The sequence below is a fragment of the Lissotriton helveticus genome, chromosome 7 (genome assembly GCF_964261635.1).
Source record: "Lissotriton helveticus chromosome 7, aLisHel1.1, whole genome shotgun sequence".
NCBI lineage: Eukaryota > Metazoa > Chordata > Amphibia > Caudata > Salamandridae > Lissotriton > Lissotriton helveticus.
The window spans coordinates 1,693,081,320-1,693,099,213 of record NC_136068.1 but is presented as its reverse complement, the minus strand read 5'-3'; the positions used below and the strand labels follow the sequence as shown (position 1 = coordinate 1,693,099,213).

The window sequence follows — 17,894 nt, the reverse complement described above, 5'->3', positions numbered from 1 at the left end:
ATCCGTGTGGAACCCCACTTATTCGGGGCCCTAGTGCAGCAGACCAGCATAGCCAGGAGAAACAGCATGTGGGACCGGATAGTCACCAGGGTGAATGCCTCCGGGAGCGTCCCGAGGACGAAGCAGGACATCCAGAGGCGGTGGCACGATCTAAAGACCCGAGTCAAAGCCATACGAGCCAAGAACTATCTCCGGGCTAATCATACAGGCGGTGGAACCCCTCCGGAGCCCTTACCCTACACCGAGTGGGAGGAGAAGGTGATGACCATCATCCACCCTGAGAGCCTTGATGGACTTCCTGAGGGAGAAGAGGCTGGTAAGTACAAACCAAGCACCACGAGCACTACTACATGGTGTGCCTCACACAACTGTGAAGACACATCTCCCAGAGCCCAACCCATGCATGCAGTCCACATACTCACCAACGTCGAAATCACTCCAACAGGCCCCCATGTCCATAGGGATGGCGGTGGCGGTGGGTGGTGGTGGGTGTGAGGGGATGGAACTACAACTCCCAACAGGCCCCCATGTCCATAGGGATGGCGGTGGCGGTGGTGGTGGGTGGTGGTGGGTGTGAGGGGATGGAACTACAACTCCCAACAGGCCCCCATGTCCATAGGGATGGCGGTGGCGGTGGTGGTGGGTGTGAGGGGATGGAACCACAACTCCCAACAGGCCCCCATGTCCATAGGGATGGCGGTGGTGGTGGGTGTGAGGGGATGGAACCACAACTCCCAACAGGCCCCCATGTCCATAGGGATGGCGGTGGCGGTGGGTGGTGGTGGGTGTGAGGGGATGGAACTACAACTCCCAACAGGCCCCCATGTCCATAGGGATGGCGGTGGCGGTGGTGGTGGGTGTGAGGGGATGGAACCACAACTCCCAACAGGCCCCCATGTCCATAGGGATGGCGGTGGTGGTGGGTGTGAGGGGATGGAACCACAACTCCCAACAGGCCCCCATGTCCATAGGGATGGCGGTGGCGGTGGTGGTGGGTGGTGGTGGGTGTGAGGGGATGGAACTACAACTCCCAACAGGCCCCCATGTCCATAGGGATGGCGGTGGCGGTGGTGGTGGGTGGTGGTGGGTGTGAGGGGATGGAACTACAACTCCCAACAGGCCCCCATGTCCATAGGGATGGCGGTGGCGGTGGTGGTGGGTGGTGGTGGGTGTGAGGGGATGGAACTACAACTCCCAACAGGCCCCCATGTCCATAGGGATGGCGGTGGTGGTGGGTGGGGTGAGTACCAGTGCAGACAGAATCGGCCAAAAAAGTGAAAACAACCTGTCAAGTCCACATTACTCATCATCACATTTTGGTTTTGCAGGTCATCCTCATCTGACAGCTGGAAGCAACACCCGCCCTCCAGACTCGCCAATCACAGACGTCTCAGGGGACGATTGGCCAGCCACCTCCGGGGCAGAGGATGATCCCGGCACAAGCAGCCAGCCAGGGCCATCTGGCTCCCAGGTCACCCCTGCACCAACAACTACGGCCTCTGCCATTGTGACAACACCGGCCACTGTGACCTGCACAGCCACCACCAGCACCACCTCCACCACCACCACCACTGCTACCACCACTCCTGCCACCCTGCCCAACCCAACGGCCAACGCCGTGCCAGCGCCATCCCAGCCACGCAGGGAGAGTGTGAGGCAAGGCAGAGATGCAAGGCCAGATCCGGCAGGCAGGAGCATACGTCAAAGAACACGGGAGGATACCAACACACCCAATCCAGTGCAACAGTCATTGGAGGCACTGGGCAGGGTGGAGGTGAGCTACCAACGTGGTCAGGCACAGGCAGACCGGGCCCACCAGGACTTTGTAGATAACACTGCAATGTTGGGGGCCATTGAGAGGCGGCTTGGCCAACTAGTGGACATCTTCACCAGGACAATCAGGCCACAAACACCGCCACCGCCACCGCCACCGCCACCGCCACCGCCACCGCCACCGCCACCGCCACCTGCGGCGGATGTGGTACCCGATGCCCCTGCGCAACCAGATGACACCGTACCGGCAGTAAGACGGAGGGGCCGACCGAGGCTGGAAGTGGGCGACAGCAGTGTGGAAGCACCTGCCACACGCTCCAAGAGGAACAGAAAATGACTGTCCCAGTACCTGCGCATGCCATTCACCCTGCCAACTATCCGGTCCCACCTGCCACAGGCCTGCTGTACTAGGCAGACACCACCCTATGTGGTGTCCGCACGGACATTTCATCTGCCATAACCTTCAACTCTCACTCCCCCACCCCTTCACTCATTTGTAAATATGCACCTACACCCATGCACATTTTGTAAATAAAAGCCACTTACTCACTCAATCATGTGTTGTCTCCATGTTTATTCACATGAATGCATCAGAAACAGATGTTACTAGGTACAGGTATCCAACTGGTACAGAATCATGGCGCTGCGGGAGTGACCTAGGGAAAATAGAAACCGCAAAGACACGTCAGGAAACAAGATCACACACATCAGAACACACTGCAGTGCAACATTTAACTACCCACACGCATCACAACAGTAATGGATGAGACGACACACATCATGGAGACGTGCATTGGCCACAATTTAGCACACACACACACATGCATGCATCACATAGCAGAACACAGAGATGAAGCACACCACTATGCCACAACACCAGCACACATTCACAGGGCATACCCAAGCAGCACAAGAGGAGCACACTCACAATCAAGGGAAGTAGCGATCAATGATCTGGCGCCTCTGGTCCACACCTTCCTCCTCACCACTATCCTCATCAGTTGACATGGCTGGGTCGGGAGGGCGAGGAACTTGCAGTTCATCAGGGTCCAAGAGCAGTTCAATGTTATAGCGCACAGCCAGGTTGTGAAGCATGCAGCACGCTATCACGATCTTGCATACTTTGCCTGGTGAGTAAGGCAGGGCCCCTCCAGTCTTATCCAGGCACCGAAACCTTGACTTGAGCAGGCCAAATGTCCGTTCTACCACTCGACGTGTCCTACCATGGGCATCATTGTATCTCATTTCTCCTGGTGTAGTGGGATTGCGTAAGGGACTGAGCAGCCAAGGCCTGTTTGGGTAAGCCGAGTCGCCTGTGTTGGTGGAAGAGAGAGAGAGAGAAACATCACAACCTGCATTGTGGGGCACACCATGCCACACAGATATCACTCCTGTCACCACAGCATACTCACCAACAAGCCACGCTTGTGCTGGACGAAGATTAGCCATCAGTTGGGGGACCATGCTGCTCCGCATGATGTGGGCGTCATGTGCAGAGCCAGGGAATCTTGCACACACATGTGAGATGATGTTGTCGGCCTGGCACACCACCTGCACGTTCAGGGAATGGAAGTGTTTCCGATTCCTATACACCTGCTCACGTGCCCGTGGTGCAATGATCGCGATATGCGTGCCATCAATGGAACCCACAACGTGTGGTATACGACCCAGGGCATAGAAGCCAGCTTTGACCGCTGGCAAGTCCGCCGCCTGAGGGAAATGTATATAGTCATGCTTGTACAGCATCATGGCTGTCAGTACATCCCGGAGTACCGTGCTGAACATGGCCTGTGACATTCCCCCGGCATCTCCAACTGTGTACTGGAATGTGCCTGTTGCGAAGAAATGGAGTGCCGCCATCACCTTTTGCGTGGGTGTCATGGAACCTGGATAGGTTCTTCGCGGCTGCAGATGAGGAGACAATAGGGTCACAAGTTGCAACAATCGACGGCGATCCAGCCTGAATTTCCGGATCACCTCCTCGTCCACCATATCCTCCAGCACAGTGTATGGGCGAAGGACATTTGGAGCCCTCCTGTGTGGGAGTAGATGGAATGGAAGTCAATTAACATACAACGCACGTGTGTGCACCTCAATCACATGTCAACGCCCTCTACCAACATGTAGTATCCAGTGTATGCTTGTCATATGTGTGACTCCTCTGATTGTCAGGACAACATGGACCGACGTAGCTACAATGTGCATCCACTAGCAACATGATGTTTAGCAACATGTGCAATGCACAGTGTCTCACCTCAACATCACTGCCAACCAGACATGTGACATGACCCACATGTGTAGGCCCAACATCACATGCACACATGCAAGTACATGCACACATACTAAATTAAACACCCCCCCACCCCCCCATATCATGATGCCCCAATGGCAACACCAGGAATGGTGGGCATACGGACATCACATGCATGGGGACACAATAGGCAACACACATGTACAGTACACAACAGAACCCCCACCATAGTCATCATCTGACACATACCACTCACTCACAACTGATTCACAGGTGCCCATTCATACGGGATCTACTGTGTACATGTGAGGTACGACTGAATTGTGTAGGGTACTACCCGATGTGGACATGCACACGTGATGGACACTTGTGGCTCACCGATGGCCATGGTATGGACACACATGGGATGGAGCATGACATGTGTAGCCACGCAATCACGCACACAACCGTGAGCAGGCAGCTGCAGACAATGGTACAAGGTGCATCATCGGCTAAGATGCTAACATTGATCACGCCATGGCGGTGCACTGCATCCGCTGTTTACGTCTGGGCATACGCGGGCCGCCTTCGACATTCACACTGTCTGCACGTGCACAGACCGTCACGCCCACACACCGGCAAGTGCATGTGTAAGGTTCCGGGACGGATGGTCGATTTGCAACAATGTTGTATCACTGGCGCCTCCATGGCGGTGCACGTACACAGCGGGGGAGGTGCAGGCCTATACACCCTGTAGATGTACTCAATGGACATGCCAGTTCATGACCCCCCTTACAGTCACCTTGCATCATCCACCGTACACCGGCCGGAGCGGCCGGCCCATGAACAACCGCCGTGCCAGGCCCTGCCCAGGACCGCCGTGCCGGCCATGGCAACAACCGCCATTGCACGGACCGCCAGGGAACGGCGGTAGTGGAAGGGCCGTGCAATGGCGGTTGTTGCCATGGCCGGCACGGCGGTCCTGGGCAGGGCCTGGCACGGCGGTAGTGGAAGGGCCGTGCAATGGCGGATGTTGCCATGGCCGGCACGGCGGTCCTGGGCAGGGCCTGGCACGGCGGTAGTGGAAGGGCCGTGCAATGGCGGTTGTTGCCATGGCCGGCACGGCGGTCCTGGGCAGGGCCTGGCACGGCGGTAGTGGAAGGGCCGTGCAATGGCGGTTGTTGCCATGGCCGGCACGGCGGTCCTGGGCAGGGCCTGGCACGGCGGTAGTGGAAGGGCCGTGCAATGGCGGTTGTTGCCATGGCCGGCACGGCGGTCCTGGGCAGGGCCTGGCACGGCGGTTGTTCATGGGCCGGCCGCTCCGGCCGGTGTACGGTGGATGATGCAAGGTGACTGTAAGGGGGGTCATGAACTGGCATGTCCATTGAGTACATCTACAGGGTGTATAGGCCTGCACCTCCCCCGCTGTGTACGTGCACCGCCATGGAGGCGCCAGTGATACAACATTGTTGCAACTGAAGCTTCCTTCCGTGAGGCTTGCACGTGCGGTTGCCGATGTGTGCCCGTGACGGTCCCTGCACATGCAGCCAATGGGAAGAGGGACGCTGGCCGCATACGGCCAATCGCAAGTAGAGGAAGCTGTGCACCGCAACAACAGGGCCAGTCATTGGGCCATTTCACGATCACGCTTCCAGGGCTGACCAATTGCTGGCGACGTATGCCACTGACACGTGCTGAGGGCCCTATATATGTGTGTTGGCCAAAATGAAACTTTCTACCCTGGGGACCATTGCTGCCTGTGACCATCACCTCGACCTGCTGCTGCTGCTGAGCTGACCACCGACTGCTGCCTGTGACCATCACCTCGACCTGCTGCTGCTGCTGAGCTGACCACCGACTGCTGCTCTAGTGCCATACTCCGTGATCTTGCCATGTCGTCAGGCAAAGAGATCCGGTCTCGACCCTTCACCGCCGCGGAGCTTGATGTCCTCGTGGACGGTGTACTCCGCAACTATGGACGCCTCTACGGCGCACCGGGACGGGTGGTAAGTGCAGTGTGGGACATGTTGGTGTGCATGAGGGGGCCGAATGATCAGGCCTATTTCTATCTTAGCTGTGTAGTGTGGGCTAGACATATGTTCCTGATTGTGCATGGCTGCTGACAGTAACGTCTTGCCCCTATGTGTGTGACAGGCCACCTGTCCACTGACTTACACCCTTTTGTCTCCCATCATGGTAGGTCAAGCTGCACCTTCGCAAGGACCTGTGGAGGAGCATAGCAAGGGAAGTACGGGCATTGGGGGTGTGCAACAGACGACATACACACTGCCACAAACGCTGGGACGACATTTCCAGGCTGAGCAAGAATGTAGCGGAAGTAACACTGGGCCTGATTCCAAGGACGCCCCGTCTGGCCCGACGCTCCATGACCCCTCTCATGCAACGTATCATTGCAGTGACGCATCCTGAACTGGCCGAACGTCTGAGTGCCGATCGACAGCAAACTAGCGGTGAGCATACTGTCTGTGTAGGAAACCTGTGAGTGCTATGCATGTATTGGTGCACAGACACACTATTGAGTTCCGTGTTGCGTATGTATGCCTGTGATGCCTTTTTGGTCCCATTGGGCGGTACTCATTTGACATCCAGGTCCGCCATGTTGACACGCCACTTGCTTAGTAGTTGAGTGTAAAAGCACATCCCCTAGTGGTCCATGGCCCCATGGCAGAAAATGTGAGGATGACTGGTAGGGGTGGGCCATGTGCAGGATGAGGGCTCCTAAACCTTTGTCTGCTATGTGATTTGGCTATCCTGTTCCTTCTGTACGTGAGTGTGCCCATGACTCACACATCTTTTCTGTGCATTTCAGCTTTGACAGAGGACACTCAGCCACAGACGGTGGAGAGTAGCCGAGGAAATGAGTCCGGCTCAGACTTCGCACACACGCAGACTGACACGGAGGAGGCCAGCGCCGGAGAGGGGGACAGGACCGTCCCTGAGGACTCGCATGTGGAGACGCCATCGTCCTCCTCGTCGGACACTCTGGGTGAGCCTGCACTGTTGTCACAGACTGGGAGTGGGCACTCACCACCTTCTGTCGTAAGACAGCACACAGGGCCCACACTTCCGCCAACTGCACCATGTACTGTTCGTGGCCGGAGGAGTAGGGGGAGCAGAGTGGCGTTCGGTGCAGGCACCGCTGCCCCTGCCACGGTGAGCCAAAATGCACTGTGTGCTGAGGCCGTTGATCTGCTCAGACAGCTGTGTGTGGGGCAGACCAATATGACAAATGCTTTCCAGGACCATGATAGGAAGTTGGGGCAGGTGGTGGCATTCATGGAAGGGATGCATGGCGATCTTGCAGGTCTACACAGGACAGTGCAGTCATTGGCAAGCAGTGTGTCGTCTGCAATAGTACAGTCGAACGAACAGGGTGCTACTTGTGTTTCACCATCTACACCGCTGGATGTCTCAGGGGGTAGTGATTATTCTGAGCAGGACTCAAATACAGCTTATTGCACTAGAAGCAGCGTCAGACAGCACGTCAGGGCACGCAGGGCACAGACCCCATCCCCTAGATCAGCTAAATCTGTTCACGTAGACGACGTCAGATGCACTGGAGTACACACACAGGATCCACAAGTGTTGTTGGGGGACATGCCTTCCGGAGCTACACAGCCATTCAACACGAAAGGTACTCCCAAGGCAAGGGATAGTCACATGTCCATGGACTGTTCCTTGGACAAGGCCAGTCAGAAGACAAAGGCACCTACTAAGAGCAGGGAGACTCCCAAGAGCAGGCCCACAGCAGAGGTAAGGGACTCTCCCAAGGACAGTGAGAAGACTAAGGCACCTACTAAGAGCAGGGAGACTCCCAAGAGCAGGCCCACAGCAGAGGTAAGGGACACTCCCAAGGACAGTGAGAAGACTAAGGCACCTACTAAGAGCAGGGAGACTCCCAAGAGCAGGCCCACAGCAGAGGTAAGGGACTCTCCCAAGGACAGTGAGAAGACTAAGGCACCTACTAAGAGCAGGGAGACTCCCAAGAGCAGGCCCACAGCAGAGGTAAGGGACTCTCCCAAGGACAGTGAGAAGACTAAGGCACCTACTAAGAGCAGGGAGACTCCCAAGAGCAGGCCCACAGCAGAGGTAAGGGACTCTCCCAAGGACAGTGAGAAGACTAAGGCACCTACTAAGAGCAGGGAGACTCCCAAGAGCAGGCCCACAGCAGAGGTAAGGGACTCTCCCAAGGACAGTGAGAAGACTAAGGCACCTACTAAGAGCAGGGAGACTCCCAAGAGCAGGCCCACAGCAGAGGTAAGGGACTCTCCCAAGGACAGGGACACACACAGACAGCAGGTGTCTGCTGGAGACAGGTGCACCACAGACGACAAGTCTGCTGGCAGGAACAGGGCGGCGAGCAGGGCACAGGCTACATCCAGAGACAACACTCCACCTAAGGATAAGGCACATCCTACGGACAAGGCATCTGGCATGGACAATGGCGCTATCAAGGACAGGCATACTTCACCCCTGGCTGCACTGAGGCTGATGTTTTCTACTAAACGTAACACTGATGTCTCCGCGGCGGAGTCCCCCCATACCTCCACTCCCATCCAGGCCAGTCAGAAGCAGAGGAGGGTGTCCCCTGTTGTTGCATCCCCCATTACACATCATTCCGAGTCCAGGCGGCAGGCACAGAGCAAACGACAAGCAGGCTCCAGCACGTCCCCCGAAACCAGATCCCCCGCAGCAGTTGCGCCACCTATGCTGGGTGGTGATTCTTTGGAGTCCCCACCACTTGGCAGTCCTGTCCTGTCCAGGGTGCACTCACACCACCCTAAGAAACGCAGACACACACCATTGACACCTGCCAACCCCGATTTGGCTCTAGGTGAGCTATCCCCAGCTCCCAGGCCCACCCTGCCTCCTGGCCCATACAGCCCTGTGGCTCATCATTTCAGTTGTCCCAGTGGCGCTGGTGCAGTTGACTCTCGTGTATCAGATGGTGGCACAGTGTCAGTTGTGCCCTCTCCTGTTGCAGATCCTGGCAGGGTATGTGGGTCTATGGCTCACGTGTCAGTTAGGAGATCTGTGGCTGTGTTGCACACTCCTGTTTCTGGTGCTGGCAGTCTGTCTGGGTCAGTGGCTCACGTGTCAGTGACTACATCTGTGGCTGTGTCTCACACTCCTGTTGCTGGTGCTGCCAGTGTGTCTGGGTCCGTGGCCCATGTGTGTGTCACTCGGGCTGTGGCTGTGTCTCACACTCCTGTTGCTGGTGCTGCCAGTGTGTCTGGGTCCGTGGCCCATGTGTGTGTCACTCGGGCTGTGGCTGTGTCTCACACTCCTGTTGCTGGTGCTGCCAGTGTGTCTGGGTCCGTGGCCCATGTGTGTGTCACTCGGGCTGTGGCTGTATCTCACACTCCTGTTGCTGGTGCTGCCAGTGTGTCTGGGTCCGTGGCCCATGTGTGTGTCACTCGGGCTGTGTCTGTGTCTCACACTCCTGTTGCTGGTGCTGCCAGTGTGTCCGAGGCAGGTAGTTCACGCAGTCCCCCTGATTCTGTGATGTGAGGTGCTGTACACTTCACTCAAATGTTAGTTCACATGGTGTGTCCATTGAGAACTGCGTGGCACTCTTGTGGTCCCTGTGACGGTTTGGTAGGGACACGTAGTTGTGCTGCCTCTGATGTACCTGTTCTGTACTGCACATTGCCCTGTTGATGCTCTGATACTGCATTCTGCCCTCTCGTTTACTGCCTCTGATGTACCTGTTCTGTACTGCACATTGCCCTGTTGATGCTCTGATACTGCATTCTGCCCTCTCGTTTACTGCCTCTGATGTACCTGTTCTGTACTGCACATTGCCCTGTTGATGCTCTGATACTGCATTCTGCCCTCTCGTTTACTGCCTCTGATGTACCTGTTCTGTACTGCACATTGCCCTGTTGATGCTCTGATACTGCATTCTGCCCCTCTCATGTGCTGCCAATGATGGACCTGTTCTGTGCAATGGACTGTTGATGCACTTAGCCCCTCTCATGTGCTGCCTCTGATGGACCTGTTCAGTGCAATGGACTGTTGATGCACTTAGCCCCTCTCATGTGTGCCTCTGATGGACCTGTTCTGTGCAATGGACTGTTGATGCACTTAGCCCCTCTCATGTGCTGCCTGTGATGGACCTGTTCTGTGCAATGGACTGTTGATGCACTTAGCCCCTCTCATGTGCTGCCTGTGATGGACCTGTTCTGTGCAATGGACTGTTGATGCACTTAGCCCCTCTCATGTGCTGCCTGTGATGGACCTGTTCTGTGCAATGGACTGTTGATGCACTTAGCCCCTCTCATGTGCTGCCTGTGATGGACCTGTTCTGTGCAATGGACTGTTGATGCACTTAGCCCCTCTCATGTGCTGCCTGTGATGGACCTGTTCTGTGCAATGGACTGTTGATGCACTTAGCCCCTCTCATGTGCTGCCTCTGGACCTGTTCTGTGCAATGGACTGTTGATGCACTTAGCCCCTCTCATGTGCTGCCTGTGATGGACCTGTTCTGTGCAATGGACTGTTGATGCACTTAGCCCCTCTCATGTGCTGCCAATGATGTACCTGCTCTGTACAGCACAATGCCCTGTTGATGCTCTGATACTGCATTCTGCCCTCTCATGTGCTGCCAATGATGTACCTGCTCTGTACAGCACAATGCCCTGTTGATGCTCTGATACTGCATTCTGCCCTCTCGTTGACTGCCAATGATGTACCTGCTCTGTACTGCACAATGCCCTGTTGATGCTCTGATACTGTATTCTGCCCTCTCGTTGACTGCCTCTGATGTAGCTGCTCTGTACTGCACAATGCCCTGTTGATGCTCTGATACTGCATTCTGCCCTCTCGTTGACTGCCTCTGATGTAGCTGCTCTGTACTGCACAATGCCCTGTTGATGCTCTGATACTGCATTCTGCCCTCTCGTTGACTGCCTCTGATGTAGCTGCTCTGTACTGCACAATGCCCTGTTGATGCTCTGATACTGCATTCTGCCCTCTCGTTTACTGCCTCTGATGTACCTGTTCTGTACTGCACAATGCCCTGTTGATGCTCTGATACTGCATTCTGCCCTCTCGTTGACTGCCAATGATGTACCTGCTCTGTACTGCACAATGCCCTGTTGATGCTCTGATACTGTATTCTGCCCTCTCGTTGACTGCCTCTGATGTAGCTGCTCTGTACTGCACAATGCCCTGTTGATGCTCTGATACTGCATTCTGCCCTCTCGTTGACTGCCAATGATGTAGCTGCTGTGGTGCCCACTTTGCCCATGCTCACGCATACACTGTGATTTTACCCCTATTTTGTACAATAAAGGTTGTCTATCAGGTCTCGTGGTCTGTCGTTGTCATTCCTGCTTGCGTACTACAAATGTGTATTTGTATATGCTTCTCATCAGTGGTTTCGGTAACATGACACTCCCCCTCCCTACGTCACGTCCCTTACTGGTATTCCCCTGCAGACAGCCAATGGTTTGTGCCTTACCTGCGTCGTCGTCCGTGGTGGGCCATGACTAGGACGTGGTGGATCGCGAAGAGCATCGGGAAAGCGTGTAGCGCTGGGTCCATGGTGTTGGTCAGCTTGCGGTGGGTATCTCTGCTATGTCACCTGTCTTCGCAGTGGGGATTCCGCCGTGTTCAGACAGGTTGTTTTTCCGCTGCGGTTTTATGTGTATTTTCCGCCATCTTGATTTGGAGGACGGTCTTCGACGTCAGTCCGTACGGCGTGGCCTCCGGATGTGTTCCGTCCGCCACGCTCTCGTGTGTAGTTCGGCGGCGGAGCGTGCTTTCCCGTCGCGGACGGGAATTTGACACGTTTTCCTATCCTGATATGGCGGACGGAGTATCCGCGGCAGGCGGACACGGAAAAGGCTTTTTCCGCCTACTACAGGGCCGCGGTGGCTCTTCCGTCCGCCATCCTAATGAGCCCAATTTGAAAACACTGCACCCGGGGGGAAATGACTTAAAATGTCCTTAAGACACATGAAAGTGTTTTTTTAAAGCCTTTGCAAGTTTTTGGGTCACTTTTAACATGGCTATGTAACTCAAACAGTCAAAATCTAAATTTACCATGCACAGGTGGGACCATATTTACAAGGAATGTGCCCCACGGGGAAAGGTCTTTTAATGTAATATGGGAAAAATGACATCAGAGACACTGAAATGCCTTATAAAGAAGCATACACCATTATATCCTTGTCATAAATTTACAAACCATTCCTTTTCCCCAAAAACGATTTTCAAATCATAATTTGAAAACACTACACATAGGGAAATGACTTAAAATGTCCTTAAGACACATGAAAGCATTTTTTGATTGCCTTTCCAGCATGGTTGGGTCACTTTTAACATAGCTATGTAACACAAACATTCAAAATCTAAATTTGCCATGCACAGGTGGGAGCATATTTACAAGGAATGTGCCCCACGGGGAAAGGTCTTTTAATGTAATATGGGAAAAATGGCATCAGAGACACTGAAATGCCTTATAAAGAAGCATACACCATTATATCCTTGTCATAAATTTACAAACCATTCCTTTTCCCCAAAAACGATTTTCAAATCATAATTTGAAAACACTGCACATAGGGAAATGACTTAAAATGTCCTTAAGACACATAAAAGCGTTTTTTGATTGCCTTTGCAGCATGGTTGGGTCACTTTTAACATAGCTATGTAACACAAACATTCAAAATCTAAATTTGCCATGCACAGGTGGGAGCATATTTACAAGCAATTTGCTCCACAGAGAAAGGTCTTACATTAAAATGGGAAAAATAACATCAGAGACACTCAATTGCCTTATAATGAAGCATACACCATTATGTCCTTGTCATAAATATTATAACCATTCATTTTCCTCAAAAACGATTTTCAAATCATAATTTGAAAAGACTCCACAGCTCCTATGCACAATAACACCCTGTCAGTACTAATACTTCACATTTTCTCCAATTACATTTTCTCAAAGAAACAAACTCTATTTGTAAAACACTTGAGACAAAGCAACATTTGAAGAACACAACTTTCTTCATAATTTTCTCCTTAAAGCACACTATTCTCTATCTAAATTAAAGAAATCTTTTCTCACCTTAGCAAATACTTTGAGTTTCAAAACAGTCTCAGAAACACACCAATTTGTCTTCAGCAGAGCAAAAGGTATGCACTCCTGAGTCTGCAGCTATCAAAAGCACAGAAATGCTCTAATTCTTCACACATATCTCTCATGTCACCCAATCAAAACTCTTCCCTCACTTTTTTTCAAATGAAAACCCTTCCCCCCTCTGCCATTTCATGCCTTTTCTGCATGGCAACCACCTCTTGGAAGACCTCTGGTGTTTGCAAGTTCACACAACAATGTTGCAATTGAACTCTGAACTCTCAGTGCACCTCATATCCAGTGCATTCTTTCATTTAATGATTTTTTCTTGACCACTCAAAATACATCTTTCAAACAACTCATCCATGCACCCTAACTTTCTGTTTTCAGCAATCAAAATCCACCAATCACTGTTACTGCTTCATTAACACAGAAACTCCACAGTTTTTTTCATTTTAAACTCTTATTTTTTCAACTGCCATTTCATTGCCACACTTCATCTGACTGCAGGAGAACCTTCTCTCACCATGTTTTCTGTCTGGATTGTTGGACATAGTTACATCTATTGGGCTCAGAGGTATGCTGAGAACAGGAATTTACCTAACCTCAATTTACAAGATGTGGAAATTAAGTGGTTTGGCCACAGAGGATTAAAATGTCACCAATTGATACCATTGGTGAAAACCTTTATGCATTTGCCAAAACCTGACCTGTTAATTGTGCACTGTGGAGGTAATGATTTGGGCACTTTGACTGGGGTAGGTCTGGAAATGCTTTTAAAGGACACCTTTGAGCAATTGATGGCACTTTTTCCTCAGACTGCCTTGGTATATTCAAATATATGCCAAAGACAGAAATGGAGGTGGTCAAACCAATTTTGTCCACAAATTGAGAAGTCGAGGAAGCATGTAAACAAATCTGTTTCAGCTTACATGAGAGACCATGGAATGGGCTCCCTGTACAACAATAACTTGCGTTACTACATGCAAGATATCTACAGAGGAGATGGAGTTCACTTCTCAGATGAGGGCAACAGAATTTTCATTCTGAATTTAAGACTGTGCATTGATACCTACTTATAAGTACCTAAATGTACCATAAACCCAAAAGCTCTTCTCAGAGCTACCCTACATCTGATCACTCACAATTATTATTTTACTCTAACATTTTTCACAAATTTTCAACAAAGTACGCTCCCTGGGGCGCTACCCGGTACGCGAACCGGGAGCTAACCTCGCTAAATTTAAAAAAAAAAAAAAAATTTCCGCACATATGGGCCTCCTCAGCCACCCTCAGAAAACCTAGGGGGTCAAGATAAGTCTACCGTGCCCCCTTCTACCCATTCTGAACATTATTTGCCCTCCATCTTGTATCTTAATTCGACCGAAACACAAAATGGTGGACTCCCGTAACGCTTAAGGTTCGCGAACCGGGGCGCTCGCCAGTTGGCGTACCGGGTCGCTCCCTGGGAAGCGCACCATCAAAAAAGGTGGGAAAGTAGTTTACAGAAAAGCGACTGGAGACAATTTCACCAAATATAGATTAGCTCATACTACATACCAATGCCTACCATTTTCACAAATTTGATTGAAATTCCATTTAACCATTTAGCCTGTAGACCTCTCTAAATACCCTGAGGTAAATTACTTCACAAAACACATCTGAAGTGTTGGAATTCACAACCAATTAAAATATTACTTTCATTTTCTACTTTTTTTACCTGACATTTGATTGGTTATCTACCTGAATATATATAAAGGAAGAGAGAGAAACACAGCCATTTTGACTACTACTTCCTGAACTACATTGCAAGATCATTTTCACTCACAACTTAAACTTCTTTTTAGAAGGTGAGATATTATTTTATAAATTTGAAAACATTTTCAGATAGTTATATACTATCCCTCTGTAAGAGTTAGACATTGAGAAAGGCTTCTTTATTATAATTATGGATTGATTTAGGTTTCTGTGGTATAATTATGAATTTACTTAGGCTTCTTCACAGGCACTTTTTAATAGTACTACTTCACGCCTGAAACCATACAGTGCCCATAGATTACTTCTCTGTTATAAACTCACAAGTACCTGTCTGAACTTAAACCCAACAGTGCCCTATCTCTACTGATATATTTATTTTTTATGCAAATTACAGCAATAAAATGGAAGGTGAGCAGAATGTTTCCTTCGAAATTGTTCTGGAGAACAACACAGAAAAAGATATTGAGGACAATGATGACTCAGATTTCATGGATGAATCACGGGACCATGAATTAGTTCAATGTGTAGAATCTGTGGATCATTTACTTCATTATGATGACGGTCAAATGTGGGAACTTATGTTCACTCAACAAGAGGACATATCGGACAGTCAAATGCTAGACGTTCTATTAAATTTTGAAAAACAATCCGAAAAATAAAATTGTATGTAATATTAAAAAATTGTTTGAGTCTTTAATCATTTTTATATGTAATTCATAAACTAGTTAAATGTTAGAAATGTTATTAAATTTTCAAACACAATCACAATAATAAATAATTGCTTAAAAAATAAAAAAAATTAAAAAGTAATCAACAAAACCAACAATCAATTAACATACAGTATTTGAAAAGTCTATCATTCTTTTTTCCTTATAGTACGCTGCCCAGAACGCTTCCCGGTTCGCGAACCGGGCGCTACCCACGCAAAAAAAACAAAAAATTTTTTATTTATTTTTGCCCTGCGGGGCCCTTTTAAAGCCTCCACATTAAACCTAGGGGGTCAGGGAGGATCTACTATGCCCCCTTATGGTCATTTCCCCCTTTGTTTTGGCCTCCTCTTGTCTCTCAATCCTACCGAGAGACAAGATTGCGGCCGCTCCGGACTGTTTAGAATGTTGACAGACACCGGAGAGCCAATCAGCTTCGCTACGCGAAGTTCCGTTACGCGTAAAGTACGCGAACCGGAGCGCTGCCCGGTCCGCTGTTACAGATATATATCTTTTTTTGAACGTTAATTTCTCAAAATCCACTGGAGCACATATATTGATACCTAGCAAAGGCACATCGGGCTACCAGTCCCTACAATTTTGCCAAGTTTCGTGGAAATCCATTCAGCCGTTCGGGCTAAAAGTGAGGCCAACCGCCCTATGGAAATTAACACGGGAAAAACGTGTTTTGGGACCCCCCTTTTTTCTCGGCCCCCCCTTGATGAACCCCCCCCAAATTTCCAGGGGCTGCTCAGAAACAAAATGTTCCATTTTCCAGAAAATTTCAGCCAATTCCGTCCACAAACGCCAAAGTTATTAGACATAGAATTTTCAAAAATCCCATAGGGAAAAAATCCTAACTATATATACCTACTGGCGACCGCCAGTAGGTAATATATATATATATATATTCCCAGTCTCTGTTTCACTGGTCTATCACACCACCACAGATATCCGGACCACCACGCAGCAGATAGTATTTAGTAGGTAGGTTTATTATCTTCCATAGGTCTTATTTCGGCATATATAGAACTTGCAGTTTATTACACAACGCGTTTCAGCTTTACAGCCTTGCTCACGTGAGCAAGGCTGTAAAGCTGAAACGCGTTGTGTAATAAACTGCAAGTTCTATATTTGGGTTCCTTTGCCTCACTGACCGAGAGCGCAAGATAGTTTTCGCTTCTCTTTGATGGATTAATTCACCGGACTGCTTCGCCGGTATCTGCGCCAACTTTCTTGGGTCCCAGCACTCCGGAAGAAGCGCTGTTTCTTTGTGGATATATATATATATATATATATATATATATATATATATATATATATATATATGTATGTATGTATGTATATATATATATATATATATATATATATATATATATATATATTTGCCACACGTTTGTTCGCAAAACAGGACACAGGTAAGGGCGGTCAAGGCGCTGGGGGCGAACACCTCCATTGAACATAAACACACTCCTTCTTTACCAGATGGAAAGAAGCACGCCGACCAGGCATCAAGATTCAAGGTACCGGTTTATTCAGGCAAAGTGGCGGCACTGTATGCAAATGTCTAATCCACTCGTTTGGGCTTTGGTCTGCCAGGTAAGTACTTCATGAAAAGGATCACAGGCACAATGTCCAGACGCGTTTCGAGAACTCCTCGTTCTCTTTCTCAATGGCATTAGTGCTGACTAGAGTTCGTGTTCCCACCCAATCACTTTAAAGGTCCTGCCCCGAAGTGGGCGTGGTGCATTGCATCTTGGGACCTGTAGTGCAGGGTCAGTCACACTCACCGTTAGTCCGTCGAACTCTAGCACAATGTCTTTATTTCAACACCCAGTGGTTTACACGTTAAGTCTTATCTTGCAGCATGTCGACCAATGTCCTGAAATTTGCATCCATTTCACGCTTGTTCCCTTATGGAAAAACGCTCGTCTGCCTTCAGCCAAATGTGAGCCGGTGCCTTTGAATTGATGCTGAAGGTGTCGCACGCTTGTGCTCCACCTTCCCTCGCCCACAACTTGCACTGGGGCGCAGTAAGATTTGGGAAAGACTCCGTGCTCACTGGAAAACTCCGTGCCGCTTACCAGGCAAGTGCAGGCGGGTCCTGTTTTTAAAGAAATTTGCCACACGTTTGTTCGCAAAACAGGACACAGGTAAGGGCGGTCAAGGCGCTGGGGGCGAACACCTCCATTGAACATAAACACACTCCTTCTTTACCAGATGGAAAGAAGCACGCCGACCAGGCATCAAGATTCAAGGTACCGGTTTATTCAGGCAAAGTGGCGGCACTGTATGCAAATGTCTAATCCACTCGTTTGGGCTTTGG

At 50.4% G+C, this 17,894-nt stretch overlaps 1 protein-coding gene across 1 annotated transcript in view; it reads left to right on the top strand.

Annotated features, from left to right (window-relative positions):
* Positions 1-6,068: 6,068 nt before the first annotated feature.
* Positions 6,069-17,894, top strand: part of LOC144769639 (uncharacterized) — a 31,197-nt gene continuing 19,371 nt past the window's right edge. The window contains exons 1-2 of the mRNA XM_078653816.1: positions 6,069-6,474; positions 6,834-7,777. Of these exons, the coding sequence (XP_078509942.1) occupies positions 6,390-6,474; positions 6,834-7,777 (1,029 nt within the window). The 5' untranslated portion in view covers positions 6,069-6,389. The remainder of the gene's footprint in view (positions 6,475-6,833; positions 7,778-17,894) is intronic.